The sequence below is a fragment of the Xyrauchen texanus genome, chromosome 11, assembly GCF_025860055.1.
Source record: "Xyrauchen texanus isolate HMW12.3.18 chromosome 11, RBS_HiC_50CHRs, whole genome shotgun sequence".
NCBI lineage: Eukaryota > Metazoa > Chordata > Actinopteri > Cypriniformes > Catostomidae > Xyrauchen > Xyrauchen texanus.
In genome coordinates, this window is record NC_068286.1 from 37,680,847 (window position 1) to 37,699,871 (window position 19,025).

The window sequence follows — 19,025 nt, forward strand, 5'->3', positions numbered from 1 at the left end:
TCTGGTTACTTATTTTTTCCCACTGCAGACTAAACATCGCCTCCAGAGAGGAGGAAGCTCCGCATCTCTACACAATAGTCTAATGAGAAACAGCATCTTCCAGCTAATGATCCACACACTTGACCCTCTCAGTGAAGGTAATGTGCCAATTCAAATTGTATCACACACACACACACACACACACACACACATGACAGACTCCCTTTGTATGTATGCTCCAGGGAAGTTTAAGGAGAAGGCATCTATTCTACACAAGATTGCAAGAAAGAAGGGGGAAGATGATACAAATGGTGTTGGTAAGTTTTAACTCTTGCTTTTATTTTAAACATGAAAAACCATTGTACTTCCGTAATATGATTAGCGGAACGGGATATTTAACAAGGACTTTGACTTAATTTAATTGACTGAATAGTGAAAAGTGGAAAATTTGGGAAAGAATACTGTTTCAGATGTGGAGCAAGTTATTACATTTTGATGAAAGATTGTAAAGACAAATATTTACACCTTGCATTACATTCACTGCTCCCTTACGCATCATTGCATTTTCTGTCATGTTACTTCCCAGTAGATAAGAACCTTGCCAACTGCTCTAATGTGGAGGTGGAGGTCACTCCGCCCATGAATGGCAACGCTGGACCTGAGGTGATGTCATTATACTCAGTCACCTCTTAGAGTACTGCAAAACCAAATCACGTTGCAGATGTTCAACATAGTGTACATTTAAATCCTTAAATTCAAGAAAAACTGACATTTGTTTGATTCTTATCTCAAAGGCAGAGGAGGAGGAGGATGATGAAGACCAGCCTCTGAGCTTGGCATGGCCAGAGACGGCAAGGAAGCAAGCTACATACCTCTTAATATTCCCCATCGTCTTTCCATTGTGGCTGACACTGCCAGATGTCCGCAGAGATGTACGATGAACATTTTTATTTTTACATATGATGTCATATGATGTCTTCATATATCACACAGACTTCAATATGGAGCAGCCATATTTAAAGGAACAGTTCACCCAAAAATGAAAATGATGTCATTATTCACAGCCTCTAATGTCGCTTCAAACCAATAATGACTTTGTCTTATTTGGAACACCAACATTTTTCTTAAATCTTCAAACAACTTTTTGCCTTACAAAATCCGTCACTGGGGAGGTACCCTTGTTTGGAGTACATAAAGGTACCCTTAAAGGAATAATTCACACAAAAATTAAAATTCTCCTATCATTTACTCACCCTCAGGCCATCCCAGATGTGTATGACATTCTTTCTTCTGTAGAAAGCACTTTTTTTTAAAGAATATCTCAGCTCTGTAGGTTTATATAATGCAAGTAAATGCAAGTGAAAAAGCATCATAAAAGTAATCCATAAGGCTCCAGTGGTCAAATCTATTTCTTCAGAAGTTATATAAAAGGTGTGGTTGGAAACAGATCAATATTTAATTCCATTTTTACTATAAATCTCCACTTTCACTTCTACATAGTTCATTAATTGTTTTTTTGGCAATTCACATTCTTCATGAATATCGCCACCTACTGGTCAGGGCTGGTCAAAGGTGGAGATTTATAGTAAGAAAGGACTTAAATAATGATCTGTTTCACTCCCACACCCATCATATTGTTTCTGAAGACATGGATATAATAAGAGTCTTTTGGATTACTTAGCTGCTGTTATGTGCTTTTTGGAGCTTCAAAGATCTGACCACCATTTACTTGCATTGTATGGACCTATTCAGCCGAGAAATTAGTCTAAAAATCTTAATTTGTGTTCTGCAGATGAAAGAATGTCATTCACTTATGTGACGGCATGAGGGTGAGTAAATGATGAGAGAATTTTCATTTTTGCTTGAACTATTTCTTTAAGGAAACATTAAGATACATTTTATTAGTTCCCAGATGGAAAAAATATTATATTAAATGTGTTTTATTCTATAATATAATATTAAAAGTGTTCTTCTAAAATAATATAGAAAGTTAACTAGAGGTATGGTACAAAAAATGTCCACTTGAAGGTACCACCAGTGGTGTAGTAGTGTCTGAAGAGGTGGGCATACTGTGAATTCATTAAATTAATATGTGTCATTAATGTTCCTTTCATTAGGCTACTATGAAAATTGTTAATACTTTATAATTGCTCTAATTAATAAACTAATAGATGCATAGTACACAATAAACTGTAAAGCATTGTATAGCTAATATGAGTGTAGTAATGTTCACGTTAACACGTTATCTAGTATTACCATATATAGTCTACATAAGAATTAATGGTTATTTGTTTTATTTGTGTACTATAATGTGCTTTTCTGTTTATAGTGAAATTGTTTTCCTACTTAGAAATATAATTTAAAATGATTTGATATCATGAGAAAAGCCACCACCTACAGCAGTAAAAGGCAAAAAATAAAAGAAAAAACAGTTGATGTAATAATTACAGGACACAGTTTTCCAGCATCTGTGAAGAGAATCAAAAACTAGCATGGGTGCTATAACATGCAGTATTTTTACAAAGTTTAATTGCATAAGTTAAATCAAATAAATAAATAAATAAATATATATATATATATATATATATATATATATATATATATATATACACACACACACACACACACACAATTCACTCTATGGTGCTGTGGCATCGCGTTAGATGGAAAGTCCTGAGTCAAAAGACTAGTCGTTGTTCTGGTGTCCATGCTTATCATCACTTATTTCAGGCGGGCATATGCAAAATCCTAATAAAGATAGGTGGGCATACATACATGCATGTCTGCATATGCCCTAGACTACACTACTAAGTACCACCCCAGTAGTGACTGTTGTACTCTAAATGTAAGATATTTAATGAAAGTGAAAAGTGAATAATTTTGGGGTGAACTATTCCTTCAATACTATATTTGAATAACAACAGAAAGCACACTGTTTTTTGTCATTATAGTTATGATACATTTCAATAGCACTAGTGACATTATTGTAATATTTTAATAACATGTGTGAATGTTCCTTCCTCACTCTTCCCTCTTCTCTTCCTTCCATCTTTCCCATGGCTTTCCTAAGACTTCAAAGAAGTTCTTTCCCATTACATTTTTGGGATCTATTAGTTGGATTGCTGTTTTCTCCTACCTGATGGTGTGGTGGGCTCATCAGGTAATCAGGCACACACACCTAAAACTCGCAATTCATCCCTCAGTTACACTTTACCAGCATCAATTTATCAAAAGTTGAGGTTGTGTATTTTTTGTGGCTGTGTGAAGAAAGTTATTTCTAATTCAAACATTTTGAGCAGTATTGTTTTATCATTTAAATCCTAAGAAAACGTACAAGGTTTGCTTGTAAATTGCGCTTGTGCTTACTTTCCATAAATATAAATAACACTTGGTTTCATATTTTATTGTTTCATTTTAAAACTTAAAAACAAAGTTTTTTTTTAAGCATGACATCATCACACACACCATTTTTATCGATAAAAGGCCATTTGAATGAAAACAGGTAGAAGACGGGAAATTTCACCAAATATTTTACGCATTTTCACTTTGTCGATAACAAAACAGCGTGAAATGTGGATGAAAATTAGGCTAATGTCATGTTGGATTTCTCCATTTCTATCACCTTAGTTTTTGTGACTACACAATTTCCTCAAGCCTCATGTTTTTATGTCCAGCCATTAGACTGCTATCACTGTGTGGGATACTGTATTTTCAAAAAAGAATAGAAAGTGTAAGAGAATGAAGAGTTTTATCTTCCATGTGGGGTATTCACAGGTGAAGGTTGATCTCTCCTGTAACACTGCTGTAAATCTGTAACTCAGAGCAGCACAATAAAATCAGCCAAATCCTAAAGCCAATTAGCTATTCTTGTCATTTCCCTGAGAACAAACAGTTCACTAGCACTGCATCAGCTCCCTCTGCAGAAACTCCCTTTAGTGAACCCAAGTAGCATTGCTGTCAAAAGTGTTCTGCAGAAAGTCTAGAATCAACCTAAATAACAGCTTTTACTGGAGTACAGATTTGACTGGATCTGACATTCTGCTAGTTGTATCATAATATTCATTGGGTTTTTTTCCCTCCCCTTTTTCTCCCCAATTTGGAATGGCCAATTCCCAGTGCGCTCTAAGTCCTCGTGGTGGCATAGTGTAACGCACACACAAGACGAGACAGTCACAATGTCGGAGTAAAACTGCTTTATTCAACAAAGCAGGCAACAATACAAAAAAGGCAAATCCAGTGAAGAGTAGTCAAGGGGAGCGTGAGGTCGAAGCCGGGGAATCGGAGTATATCAAAGGGGCAAATCCACAGAAGAGTAGTCGAGGGGAGCGTTAGGTCGAAGCCGGGGAATCAGAGTATATCAAACGAAACAAGCGAGAGGAAAAGACAGGGGAAGCTAGGGGAACACTAGAGCTGGCAAAGCGAAGGGGGTAAACTAATCAATAACCAACAAGAGTGAAGCGAAAGGGCAGCGTATATATAGGGGAAACGAACAGTGCAGGTGAGACTAATAATCTAGTGATTAGAACGAGTGCGGGTGAAACTAATACTCTGATGAATGTGAGCGAGCGCGAGAGCCAGAGGGGGCGGGTGCAGGTGAAACTAATAACAGGGAACGTGCACGCTAACAAGGGGACTGTGGAGTTAAATACGGGACGAAATGGGCAAAGAAGAGGTAAGGGCAAAACGGGACAAGGTGAATGTTACATAGCCCCCCCTCAAGGGATCGGATACCAGACGATCCCAACGAACAAAACCCCAGAACGGAAAACCCACAAAAACCCAAAAACAAAAAGAGGGCAGTCCAAGGGGCACAAGAACAAGAGGGCAGTCCAAGAGGGCAACGAGGGGCAATGAAACAGTCCACAGGGTAAATGGGCAGTTCAAGGCAAGGTCAGGGGGAACATAGCGGACAGGTGGGTGGCCGGGAGATCTGGGGGGCAGACATAGGGAAGAGACCGGGTCAGGGGGCCTGGAAGGCGACTGTAGGACAGGGACTGGGTCCTGGGGCCTGGAAGGTGACCACAGGACAGGGACTAGGCTAGGAGACCTGGGAGGTGGCCATGGGACAGGAACAGGGTCAGGAGGCCAGGGAAGAGGCCACAGGACAGGAAGAGGGTCAGGAGGCCAGGGGAAAGGCCACAGGACATGAAGAGGGTCAGGAAGTCTGGGCAGACAAACGGTTACTGGGGGAGCTGGCAGAACCAGGTGAGGAAGGGTTTCCGGGGGCGAAGCCGTGAAAGGCGGGGCCGTGGAGGACTTGGGAGACGGAGCCCTGGAAGGCGGAGCCGTGAGAGACTCGGCAGGCGGGGCACTGAGAGACTGAGGAGGCGGCGCCGAGGAAGGCTCGGGGGCCTCAGGAGGCGGTGCCATAGGGGGCCCAAGAGACGGGGCAGAGGGAGGTGGTGCCGCAGGAGGCTCTAGAGGCGGAGACCTGGAAGGCTCTGGCGGCGGAGCCGATGGAGGCGGCACCGTAGGAGGCTCTAGAGGCGGGGGCCTGGAAGGCTCAGGAGGTGGAGCCAATGACGGTGGCGCCGTGGGAGGCTCTAGAGGCGGAGGCCTGGAAGGCTCTGGAGGTGGAGCCGAAGGAGGCTTTAGGGGCGAAGACCTGGAAGGCTCTGGAGGCGGAGCCAAGGGAGGTGGCACCATGGGAGGTTTCTGAGGCGAAGACCTGGCAGGCTCTGTCGTCTCTGGGAGCAGAGCCGTAGGAGGCTCGGGAGGTGGAGCCGTAGGAGGCTCTGGAGGGGGAGCCATAGAAAGCTCTGGAGTCTCTGGGAGCAGAGCCGTAGGAGGCTCGGGAGGTGGAGCCATAGGAGGCTCGGGAGGCGGAGCCGTAGGAGGCTCGGGAGGGGGAGCCGTAGGAGGCTCTGGAGGGGGAGCCGTAGGAGGCTCTGGAGGCGGAGCCGTAGGAGGCTCGGGGAGAAAGGCCGGGGAAGACTCGAGAGGCTCTGGAGGCGGAGCCCTGGAAGACTCGAGTGACTTGAGGAGCGGAGCCCTGGAAGGCTCGAGTGATTTGAGGGGCGGAGCCCTGGGGGGCTCGAGAGACTTGAGAGGGGGAGCCATGAAAGACTCGAGAGACGGAGCCTTGAGAGGCTCGGGAGGAGGAGGAGCCCTGGAAGACTCGAGAGACGGAGCCCTGAGAGGCTCGAGAGGAGGAGGAGCCCTGGAAGACTCGAGAGACGGAGCCCTGAGAGGCTCGAGAGGAGGAGGAGCCCTGGAAGACTCGAGAGACGGAGCCCTGAGAGGCTCGAGAGGAGGAGGAGCCCTGGAAGACTCGAGAGACGAAGCCCTGAGAGGCTGGAGAGGAGGAGGAGCCCTGAAAGACTCGAGAGACGAAGCCCTGAGAGGCTTGAGAGGGGGAGGAGCCCTGAAAGACTCGAGGGACGGAGCCCTGAGAGGCTCGAGAGGAGGAGGAGCCCTGAAAGACTCGAGAGACGAAGCCCTGAGAGGCTCGAGAGGAGGAGGAGCCCTGAAAGACTCGAGAGACGAAGCCCTGAGAGGCTTGAGAGGAGGAGGAGCCCTGAAAGACTCGAGAGACGAAGCCCTGAGAGGCTCGAGAGGCGGAGCCCTGGGAGGCTCGAGAGGCGGGGCCCTGGGAGGCCCGAGAGGCGGAGCCCTGGAGGACTCTGAGGGCGGAGCAGAGCCCCACAGAGCCGTGGAAGACTCTGAGGGCGGAGCAGAGGCCGGCAGAGCCGTGGAAGACTCTGAGGGCGGAACAGAGCTCGGCAGAGCCGTGGAAGACTCTGAGGGCGGAGCAGAGGCCGGCAGAGCCGTGGAAGACTCTGAGGGAACCTCTGTGGTCTTGAGCACAAGACGAGACTGGGGAGAAGGTGTCCTCTTCCTTCTCTTTCTCCTTCGGCCAATAGGCAGCGTGGCCATGGGGACGGTCGAGGTTATAGGCGCTGGCTCGCTGGCCGTGGCATGCTTTGAGACTGGGGCCGTGGCAGGCTTCGAGACCAGGGCCGTGGCAGGCTTCGAGACCGGGGCCGTGGCAGGCTTCGAGACTGGGGCCGTGGCAGGCTTCGAGACTGGGGCCGTGGCGTGGAACTCTGGTTCAGTGTCTGCTTCCCCCACAGTAAATGAGGAACCAGCGAACAGTAGGGCGAGGTCAATAAATTGAGCGAGGTTGAGGGAGCAGCGACCACCAGGCATGAACGATGAGGTTGGCTCATTCAGTCCACATTGAAAAATGTCTTTCAGAGCCACCTCATCAAAGTTCACCTGGTTAGCCAGGGCACAAAAGTCAACCACATAAGCCTCCAAGGGTTGACTCCCCTGACGCAAAACCAAGAGTTGGGCCGCTGGGTCCATAATGTTAAGGGCACGTTTTAAAGTTCCAAAACCGCTGCCCTGCATAAAAAACCCTTGGCAAGCTTCCGAAGCGCCATCAAACCTCTCTGGGGGTGGAAAGCTTACGGCGCTCGCGGATGCGTTGAGAGCATCAACGGGCTCAGGGACAGACACAGGCGGAACATGGTGAAATGAATTGGAAATAGTACGTACCTGCTGCCCCTGGGCCGCGAGCGCTCGGTCATGCCTCCCAAACGTAGATTCTCGCGCAGAACGTGCCGTGAAAATCCGCTCTAGTGAGCTGTGAAAATCCACCGGGGGATCCATTGTGACTGTTCTGTAAGGTTGGTTATTCTGTAATGCACACACAAGACGAGACAGTCACAATGTCGGAGTAAAACTGCTTTATTCAACAAAGCAGGCAACAGTACAAAAAAGGCAAATCCAGTGAAGAGTAGTCAAGGGGAGCGTTAGGTCGAAGCCGGGGAATCAGAGTATATCAAACGAAACAAGCGAGAGGAAAAGACAGGGGAAGCTAGGGGAACACTAGAGCTGGCAAAGCAAAGGGGGTAAACTAAACAATAACCAACAAGAGTGAAGCGAAAGGGCAGCGTATATATAGGGGAAAACGAACAGTGCAGGTGAGACTAATAATCTAGTGATTAGAACGAGTGCGGGTGAATCTAATACTCTGATGAATGTGAGCGAGCGCGAGAGCCAGAGGGGGCGGGTGCAGGTGAAACTAATAACAGGGAACGTGCACGCTAACAAGGGGACTGTGGAGTTAAATATGGGACGAAATGGGCAAAGAAGAGGTAAGGGCAAAACGGGACAAGGTGAATGTTACACATAGTGACTCGCCACAATCCGGGTGATAGAGGATGAATCTCAGTTGCGTCCGAGACTGTCAATCTGCGCATCAATCCACGCATCTTATACATAGCGCGTTTCGAGGCTCATGCTACTCCACGCACAACTTACCACGTGCCCCATTGAGAGCGAGAACCACTAATCGTGACCATGAGGAGGTTACCCCCATGTGACTCTACCCTCCCTAGCAACTGGGCCAATTTGGTTGCTTAGGAGACCTGGCTGGAGTCACTCAGCACACCCCGGACTCGAACTCGTGACTCAGCTACCCTGGCCCCCTATAATATTCATTGTTAAGTGTTATCAACAATAATGTACAAGGAGAGATGACACTGTGGTGGGAGAGTGTTTAATCTTTTTCAGCAGTCTTGGTTCCGGAAGTATTTTTCCCATTCACTTTTTCCATAAGGATTTCATAAAAGTGTTCTGAGCCAAGAACCAAACCAACTAGCTCCAAGGTGAATGACATCATTACAAACTCCCGTCTTTAATATGGGAATTAACTGCAATCCCATGAAGCATTGCGATTGACATAATACAATTTTACAAAATGAAAATATTTATAATTATTCATTTAAGTAGGGCTGTCAATCGGTTAAATTTTTTATCAAATTAATTACATGGTATGCCGATTAATTAATCAAATCAATCTAAAGTAATCGCAGCTATAAATATTTGCTGAGAAAGCCCCTCAAATAACAATAATTCAATAAATAATGATTAAATAATTATGAATAGTTATATTTAAATAATTATTAAAAAATATATATTGTACAAAAAAATAATAATTCAGATAATTAAAATGCCTTATATTATTGTGGCAGATGAGTAAAGCATTTATAAGACAAAATGTGGCTTTAGAACTCAGTATACTGTAGTGTTTATTCCAATATTATTGAACATAGTGACCTGAACATGGCCTACAGTTCACAGCAATCCTTTTTGTCTATGAATTCATCAATCTGTCCAAGATGGATTTTATATAAGGGCTTGTCTCAGGATGCGTCAATATACGTCAATGCTTCAGATGGACGCATTTCGAGCATCTCACTTTGGATGCGTCGTGTCAAAAGCATCCCATTTTTAGGTCTTAAGAGCCCTGCGTTCGATTTGTGCTCAATTAAGCTGTGATTGACTCATCTGTGATTCGCTCTCAGCCCATCAGATTGAAGCACTGAGCGGGGCAGTGGTTGAGGCTCTGGGTTACTGAACAGAAGGTCGGGGGTTCAAGCCCCAGCACCACCAAGATGCCACTGTTGGGCCCTTGAGCAAGGCCCTTAACCCTATCTGCTCCAGGGGTGCCATATCATGGCTGACACTGCACTCTGACTGTAAAATGAAATATGTGAAAAGTAATAAATTTCACTTTATGCAAAGAAAATTGTATAATGTGTGACCAAAATAAAGGATTCTATTCTATCTATTCTATCTTGTGCTGTCTGCTGGGTAAGTGTGGTTTGTTCACTGTATGAGCAGCGTGTTGCTTAAACAGCTGGGGTTTCACTTACTGTCCCCTGGAGAAAACAGGTGGTGCTTCAAGGGGACATGATTAATTGCATAATTTTAAGTTGTTAATTATAAGTAGAGCAATAATATATTTTAAGTTTGTTGAAAAATATTCAGAGATACAGTATATAAATATATAAGTAGTTTGAGAGTGTAGGGAGACAGACTCGATTGCATCATTTACAGTGTGTCATTGGAGTGTGCGGTTGCTGCAGTGCTCATTTGTCGCGGTTTGTTTACCACGACTTTCTGATTGGTGGGTCGTTCTCATGAGGATTCACAGGTAGTACAATTCTTCACAAAAAAATCAGCTATTAAACAATTCTTTGAAAAATTAAGTTGAAATAACGCAGGCTGATGGTCTCAACAGAAGCATATACCGTCGATCAACAATCTCAGAGGGCTTCATAACTTAAATGCTTATACGTTATCATTTAAAATCGATTAATCTATGTCAAAATAAATGCGATTTCTACTTCTGGAACCAGATTGTTGCACTCTATTAAGGAAGTAAAGAGAATGATGGCAATGGCTCTGTTACAAAACAAATATGAGGCCGCATCATATCTGAAATGGAACTGGGTTGATTTGAAACGCTCAACATTTGCAGCAACTCTGTTAACGGTCACTGAAGTGCGGCAAACAAATAACGCTCCTTACGCAAAGTGTATGAGACTTGACACACTCAATTGATTCCTGCAGAGTCTAGCATTAGCACATGTTGCTATGCTAATACTACCTTTAGGAAAAGCTTTCATGTCTGGAGAGTGCCTATTATACAGTACTTTAAATTGATGATGAGCTCACTAGGTTTTGGAACTAATGTGTAGAAGGTCAATGAATGAGTTTGGTTACCATTGGATCCCAAGCTCGTGTGTAATGGTGTGTGCATTTGCAGTTTAGAAGGTGATTATACAGTATATTTGCATGTGTGTGTTAGTGGGTGTAATACCATGCTCACTGAAAATGCAATGCAAATTTCTCTTGCAGGTTGGAGAGACTATTGGAATCACGGAGGAGATCATGGGTCTGACCATTCTAGCAGCTGGTACCTCCATTCCAGATCTCATCACCAGTGTTATTGTTGCACGGAAGGGTCTGGGAGACATGGCCGTGTCCAGCTCAGTTGGGTCCAACATATTCGACATTACTGTGGGGTAAGAGAGCCTCATCATCGATACAATAATATTAATCATTGACTAACTGAAGCATCATTTGAATGCCTAATCTTGTTGTGTTTGTTTACCATCCCCAGCCTGCCATTTCCATGGTTAATGTTTTCAATGATCAACCACATGATTCCAGTAACAGTGAGCAGCAATGGTCTGTTCTGCGCCATCGTACTGCTCTTTCTTATGCTGCTCTTCGTCATTATCTCCATTGCTGTATGTAAGTGGAGAATGAGCAAGTTCCTGGGTTTGCTCATGTTCATCCTGTACTTTGTCTTCTTGGTGGTCAGCGTAATGCTGGAGGACAAGATCATCGTCTGCCCAGTCTCCATCTAATTCCTTTTCCTTTATGTCCTTTTCCTTATCTTGGGTCACAGTCCGTTCCTTCTCATTTACAGCTCAGGGCGTTCTTACTATAATATGGAAACTTGGATATGGCAATGTGTCCACATATCCACTGAAGTCTGAGTAGCATTTTCTGTAGCAATATTATACATGCATTCTCAAAGGCAGTACATAGAGACTTGATGTACTGTAGATTTAACCATTTTTTAATATGCTGCATACGGAGGCTGGACTTGAACAGAGGGACTTTAAGACCTACATCCAAGGAGGAGACAGACATTTATGGAGAATGTCTATAGGCTCAGGAAGACCTATGGTGCAAATATGTAATAAAATAAATAAATACCAACATGTACAACAAAAGAACAAAATCCTGGTACTATACTGGATCCTGGTACTGCACTTTGAAGCTCATGATATTAAAAGCCTTGTATTGATCAATAACTGTCAAAGAAACTAAGAAAGCTAAAAAGCTCCATATTTGCTTTGTCTGAACATTGGTCCTTTCTGATTGTTACTTAAGGATTTTCTTTCTGAGTATATCATATAATTTATTAAATAGACTTGTAGACATAGTCTTCAGAAGTCTAGGCCTACAAATAATCAGAATCCAACTCACAGATTTGGAGCATTCATTGTATTATTGAATATAATCAATCACATTAAATATGTTATTTGTAAATGCAATATATTACATGTTTATTATCTCGGCCTGATGTTTAATTTGATGTGATTTATTTGGCAATTCCAATGAATGGTGAATGACATCCTCTGCTTTAAAAGAACTAACTCTCTCTCTCTCTCTCTCTCTCTCTCTCTCTCTCTCTCTCTCTCTCTCGTTAATTTCTGTAATTTCACAATATCTAATTTTTGAGCAATATTCCTCAACTTTTATTCACTGTACTGTTTTTGTAGCTGCCAACAGGTTTAAATGTGAATAGATCTGTACATTGCACTTTGCCCGAACTTTGTAACAATTATTCATACCTGCCTGCATCTCTTATTTCTGTCTATTTCTGATGATTTTGGATGATTGGATGAAATTGGAAAGTGAAAGTACTCTAATGGTGCTCACAAAATGAATGGAGCACACAAAAGCTTTGCAGTTGACCATTAGTCTTAGTTAAAAATACATACTATATGTATCTATCAATTTATAAATAGTGTATATACATAAGTGATGGACAAAATAAAATGATTTATAAGCACGCACATAAAGAGAATTACTTAAAATAATCAAGAAGGTCCATTTGAAAACAGGTGTTTCTTTAACTTCACATACTTTTAGCACTGTTAATTTCTAGAAAGTAAAGTCTCTTTAAAAAGTTTTACACACTCAATAAAATTTTTATTTGTCTGCTAAAAATGTCCAACCGTTTGTGTACTGTACATACATCACAGAAGATTTGTCTTTTTCTGTAAATCATGAAAATCACCCCTACAATGTAATTTCCACCACATCTCAAATTCTTTTTGTGTTTAATAGAATTCAATGGCGAAAATGACACTTTTTGCGTAAATTGGCAAAATTACATATTGATTGGAAATGACGCCAAATAAAAGTACTCTGCTCACCAGTGATATTTACCTTGAACTTTTTTTTTATTTTCTTCAAACATCATATACATCTCATATTTCATCTTAAGCATTCTCTTCACTGACATTTTTGTTGATTTGGTAAACACTAACTTTTGTAAAGATAAAAAAATACATATTAGGGAGAACATTGTTTGGTGTGGGACAGACCTAATTTTTGAAAAAACAATAGAAATAATTTTCTCACAAATATTGAAACAGTTTGTTTATTTATTTTAGTAATTTGAATTTTTACAATGGATTTCTATTGTTTAATTTTAAAAGTCTGGGTCTGAGACAAGACTAAAACAGTACAATCTATACAAGTATGACAAGTATGAAAAAACAATGAATGTCTAGTAAAAAGGTTTTAATTAAAAGTTGAAATGTGTACATTTTTAATGAAAATCAACCTGTGACATTGGAAATATCCCGAAGTTAAAGGAACACCAATTTATAGAATTCTTAACTTAACTGAAATTATTTTTTAATTTGAATTTAAATGCAAGTTTTGCAGTACTTTGAAGCAACCACTTTGAAGCAAGCTGGAATTAATACATTTTACTTATTTTCCACGAGCTGGATGAGATGTGGTCTTTGCAATAAATATTTCCAGGTTATTTTACAAAGAATGCTTTTTTTTTTTTTGGAGAAATAAAAAAAGTCATATTTTTGTTGCCAGTGGAGAGGCCAGTGGAGAGGCTTCTAAATAGGACCAACAAGCCTGTACTTCCATTAAGCTAATATTTATTTCCACTGAGCTAAAAGGCAAAAAAAATAAATAAAATAAAATAAAATAATCTTAAAAACTTTAATTCTAGGTTAAATCAATGGTCTCTGGATTTTGCTTATATATAACCAATACATACTTTATTAGGATCTATGTAGCAGGTGTCATCTCAGTTATACATTTTTTAAGACTTATGGCTTTCTAAAAGATTTTTTGCTGATGAGGGTTGTTTTGTGTTACCTTTACAGGTGAACAATCCATGTGTACCAAAATGACATGTTAACAACAGCACAATGTATAATATAAACCCAATCTAAACATTAATTGGTCTGTTTTCATTTTCTGATACACATAAATATTAATCGTGAATAGCAAAATTATGTTGGGCTAATGGACATTTGTTTACTTACAAATATTCTGTTTGACAAATAAACTAATATTATAATATAATATAAAATTAAATGTTCAAAAACATCTGTTTCAGTAGTATTGAGGCATTGTTATTAATTAAGAAAATACCAATTATGTGTTCCAGCTATATAATTTTGTCTCTCAACACTTGAAGTGAAAGTGTCCAATAACAAGATGAGTATTATTCAGCTGGTCACATGATTCCAAAATGGCAGCCACCCCAAGGGTGCCTCTGCCCCAAGTACAATAAAAAATAGTCCTCTCATGTGAGTGTCATAATTTACATTTTTTTTAAATAAATAATTTCTTTAGGAGTAAAACTTTTTTAATGGGGGGGGGAACTGAGTGACTTTAAGTAACCTGTCAGTAGATGGCGAAAAGGTTAATTTGCATCACCAGAAATACGGAAGAGGAAGTGAGTTAAGGTCATGTTGCGTTGATGAAGCGCTGTCAATTTCACTTTGATTACATCATCTTTACCTTCACTTATTGTTAAAAGCCACGAACAGGACTTCAGTGACGCACTCCAGACTATCTAACACAAGGATAAAGAAGACATTTTCGGAGAAATGAAGAGTGCTGGAGTTTCATTGCTGCAATTCTTGCTTATTGTGCCTCACATCAACTGCTGGACTAATGGTGAATAAGTGTTGACAAATTAGTTTGGAAACAGACAGTGAAGCTTTAGTGGGTTTTGTAAAGCTAAGAATTTAGTTCTCTGTAATATGAGCATCTTTTTTGCATGAACATGAGTTTATTATTTGTTAGATACATTTCACTGTGTCCTGTATAATGTGGATATCCGGGGATTTTTGTGGTACCAAATGTTTTGGGGGTGTGGCCAGTATGATAATCTAAACATGTGATATTTTATTTATATAACAACATCAACATAATACTAATAAGTTAAATAAAATATTATTTATTTTTTTTAATGTAAAATCATGGGCTTTTTCGTGATTTCTTTTTTTAGGGGGATGTGGTCATATTTATAATACTTTATATATATAAAATAGGTTGTAATAATATTAAGTTGAATAAGAAATGTGATTAAAACAGTTAAATAATAACTGTTTTTGAAAATATTTTGGAAAATATTGCAAATTGACTGTGAAATAATAAAATGTTTCACAAATGATGAAATGTGTTTGTAGACTTATAGTTTATATGTTCATTACCCCAATGCTGTCAGCATTGGTTTCTATCTAAGCTCTGGGTGAATACAAATTTTTTTTACTATTATTATTTTTCATTTTTATTAATGCATGTTGTTCATTAAAATTAAAAAAAAATATTTTATCCCCATTTTGTACTAATTTGGAATGCCCTATTTCCACTACTTAGTAGGTACTCTGGTAGTGCGGTTACTCACCTCAATCCGGAAGTCTCAGTTGCCTCCATTTCTGAGACAGCCAATCTGTGCATCTTATCATGTGGCTCGTTGTGTATGACACCATGGACACGCCGCATGTGGAGGCTCATGCTACTCTCTGCGATCCACGCACGATTTACCATGCGCCCCATTGAGAGCGAGAACACCTAATCGCGACCACGAGGAGGTTACCCCATGTGACTCTACCCTCCCTAACAACTGGGCCAATTTGGTTGCTTCGGAGACCTGGCTGAAGTCACTCAGCACGCCCTGGATTCGAACTCGCGACTCCAGGGGTGGTAGTCAGCATCAATACTCGCTGAGCTACCCAGGTCCCCCTGTTCTTTTAATTTATTAAAAAAAATAGAAGTTTTTGGAAGTTAGCTTATTTTGAAACCGTTCTTTAGTAACTTCTATGAATAAAACTAAATATCAATGCACTTATGTTATTTTTAACTCTTTAATTTCAATGTACTAGTAATTGATTGCTTGTTTTTTGTCAGTTAGAGGGTTACTTGATGACAAAATTACTCGATAATGGCATCCCTAGTTTATAGCAAACACTACCTTTTCTTCTTGTTGAGGTTAAATGCAAGGAAACCCATTGTTATGTGAACCTGCACTTAAAAAAGTATATTTGACCTTCTGTATTTAAGATTCACGCATTTCAATTTCATAACAAAATTCCATCATATTGAACTGTGTAATATTTAACTAAATGAATTAATAAAACTTAAAATATTTATGAATGTTTTTCTTGTTGAAGTATACGCAATTCAATTTGATGGAATTTTGTTAGGAAATTGAAATGCGTAAATCTTAATTGACATTTTTTGGCAGTTTGATTGTTTTTGATTGTGGATCTCCAATTCTGCAACAGATGCTGTGTTGCTGAATGATGTTCAGGTTCTTACCCTCTACAAAGGTCGCTACACCACCGCACGACGCTCCAGTCCGGTTCTACAGCTGCAGTGTGTCGGGGGGTCAGCTGGATGTGTCTCATTCGTACCAGAGGTGGTCCAGTGTTATAACAGAGGAACAGATGGCATAGACACACAGGTAAGGGCAACAATTTGCCTCACTGCTGATTACATTACAAACCTAATTTAAAAAAAAATTGTGTCTGTGTGTAAAAATAAATAAATAATTTGCATCAGAGTGTTGGTGAATGGATTGAAAAAAAAATATATGTTTCATTTTTGTGTAAAATATTCATAGTCTTTTTCTCTCTGTCTATAGTGGGAATGTAAGACTGACATGGATAACGCGTACAGGTTTGGCCGTGTGGAAGTCTCCTGTGAAGGTTATAGCAGTCCTAATGATGCGTATGTCCTGAAGGGCTCATGCAGTCTGGAATACACACTGGAGCTCACAGCGAAAGGGAAACAGGAGAACACTCATGGCTCCTGGGGCTCTTCTGGCTTTTCAGACTTTGCCTCTAGCTTCTTCCAAGGCTCTAATCAGAAACAGCAGCAGAGAGGTGGCCACTATCAGCAATCTAACGGCCCATCAGATGATGGAGTGAGTGGTCTTATTGTGGTTGCTTTCATTTTGCTGTTGGCATATGGTGTGTACAAGATGTTTTTGTGCAGCCCTACCCGGGGCCAACAAAGTCACAATGGTGATGGCACCCAAGGGTTCAGTGGGTCCTGGGATAACAGCCATGGCATGGGACCACCACCCCCTGGATTTAAGCCAGATTACACAGGTAATAGTAAAATGGAGAAAGATCCCCATTCATTAAAGCTGAAGTGTGTAATGTCTGCACCACATATTGAAAGCCTGTTCACTGGTAACGGTAACCAAAATGTTTGCATAATATTCATCTGTAAGGAGTGTTTAAGATTTAGGTTTCCCTATCTATGTCAATCTACAGACCATTCTAGCTCAAGGCCTGGGTATGGCTTTTCTGACTCATATACCAGACCTCAAAATTCTTGGACTGGTTCCACTGGTGGAAACAGATCTGGAGGTGGTGGATTCTGGACTGGAATGGGCACAGGTGGAATTCTGGGATACCTGTTTGGGAGTCAGAGGTGAGTGAGAGCTATGTATTCCACCTTTCATTACAGACCCCGTTTACACCTGATATAACATCTGATTCAGGTGATCCAGTAACAACTGGACAGTGCTATATATTCAACCAAACCATCTTCACTTGACTTGTATAGACAGCAACCACCCATGGGTTCTACGGGACAATCCTACTTCAGCAGACCCTCTCCTCCACCACCACCAACAAGCTCAGGAACACGCACTGCCTCAGGTAAATTACAGATTGCTTGGTCTGAACCTGAGTTTGTTTCCTCCCCCCTCTCCCTGCATGGCTAGTCTCTGTTCACATCATATTATTTGGGTCTCAACCATGGTCTGATTACCTCATCAACATGAGCATAAGCTGCAGCTTTTTACCACTTAAAAACTCCAAGTGTTGTCTCTTTGGATTTACCACCAAGGCTTAACATGCAGAGAACAGCATTTGCATTTGTCTACCACGGATGCATTCACTTTGTGCAAAGATGTGGAAAATGTTAGGTATTATCTGCCGCGGGCCCGCAGATGCATTTCAAGATATGCAAAGAATATAAGATGTTCTTTGAAGCCGATTTACTTGGTGACAAGCAAGTATGAGAAATTAATTATACCATAATAATTGAGATCTGGAAGATGCAAAGATGTTAATTATATTGTCAATAGTTGTTCACTTATGCAATATAGGAGGATTGCATTTATATCAGCAGCAAACCGTGCCAGAATTTACATGCACCTCACTCCAGACCACCTTTTCAAGCAGACGCATGTTTGGAAAACAGCATTCATGTTAGACAAATGAGTCATACTTTGACTTCAAACAAACCTAACTGCTAAGGGTGAAAGCACCCTAAAACTCTATAAACTCTGATATAGATGCGAGATGTGTTTTTAATCTAAACTCCCATAAAGTGTATTCATATCAAAGCACACTCTTATCATTTCAGTCCTACAATGTCATTATGATTATAGTCTTGTGTAGCCAGATTTTAAATGTAGCAAAATGTCTGAGGCTGAGACTATTATAGATTAGGCTGCATGTCAATCAAACATGTGTTCAAATTATGAGATCTATTAAAGGTGTTTTCTGGTGCAGGTTTTGGAGGAACAAAAAAAAGATGATTCAAGACCAGCTCCTAGATGGACACCCACACTCAACCTCGGTTCACAGATGGTCATGACTGCTTTGCACAGAATGAAACCTTTTTAGGCCTATTATGGGTCTTACCATGTTAAGCATGTTATTGATATGGGTTACCGATAGTTGGTTGCTGTTCTCACTCATTAAAAACATGCTGCCTTCTTTTGTAGAGTTTAACTCTGAATTCATTCAATAAAAATGAGCTGTGTCTGCAAGACACACAGTTACTTACCAAAAGAAAATCTTGGTTCGTTCATAGTTTGAAATCAAAAGGATTTTGAATAAAATATAGCTATAATTGATTTAAGTGAACACATTTTTCTATAAATGTTTTACAGTAAATTGTACCTTAAAATATAGGTTGATGCACTTTTATATGTGCAAAACTAAAATATTATTAGGTGCTTGGTTTTTAATACCACCACTTTGTGTGTGAGAGATTAATTTGCTAATACTGGACATTACTTTAGACATGCTGTAGTAAGTTAAAACACAAGTTAAAATGTGTATGATGATCTGGAGAGGTTAAGTTGAAGCATGAGATGCTCGTATAATAAAAAGCTTACTCTGTCCAGATTGCTTGTTGTGTTTTATATTGAAGTACTTTTC

The 19,025-nt window shown here is 40.8% G+C and overlaps 2 protein-coding genes across 5 annotated transcripts in view; both read left to right on the top strand.

Annotated features, from left to right (window-relative positions):
* The window catches only part of slc24a2 (solute carrier family 24 member 2), a 28,084-nt gene extending 14,413 nt beyond the window's left edge, over window positions 1-13,671 (top strand). The window contains exons 4-10 of one of the 3 annotated variants that reach the window (XM_052136883.1): window positions 29-137; window positions 222-296; window positions 566-642; window positions 774-911; window positions 3,050-3,139; window positions 10,633-10,799; window positions 10,898-13,670. In XM_052136883.1, coding sequence (XP_051992843.1) covers window positions 29-137; window positions 222-296; window positions 566-642; window positions 774-911; window positions 3,050-3,139; window positions 10,633-10,799; window positions 10,898-11,147 — 906 coding nt within the window. In that variant the 3' untranslated portion in view covers window positions 11,148-13,670. Of the gene's footprint in view, window positions 1-28; window positions 297-565; window positions 643-773; window positions 912-3,049; window positions 3,140-10,632; window positions 10,800-10,897 lie in introns of all 3 variants that reach the window. The other 2 variants (XM_052136884.1, XM_052136882.1) reach the window with 2 other exon arrangements.
* A 528-nt stretch (window positions 13,672-14,199) lies between these two features.
* Window positions 14,200-18,983, top strand: LOC127651177 (store-operated calcium entry-associated regulatory factor-like). 2 transcript variants are annotated; one of them, XM_052136887.1, is made up of 6 exons: window positions 14,203-14,511; window positions 16,125-16,303; window positions 16,484-16,952; window positions 17,121-17,280; window positions 17,416-17,510; window positions 18,372-18,983. In XM_052136887.1, exons 1-6 carry the CDS (start codon window positions 14,442-14,444, stop codon window positions 18,395-18,397), a joined length of 999 nt encoding a protein of 332 aa, XP_051992847.1. In that variant the 5' UTR covers window positions 14,203-14,441; the 3' UTR covers window positions 18,398-18,983. The 2 variants fall into 2 exon arrangements, with proteins under 2 accessions (XP_051992849.1, XP_051992847.1); XM_052136889.1 differs by lacking the exon at window positions 18,372-18,983 and having other exon boundaries at window positions 14,200-14,511; window positions 17,351-17,494.
* The last annotated feature ends 42 nt before the right edge of the window (window positions 18,984-19,025 follow it).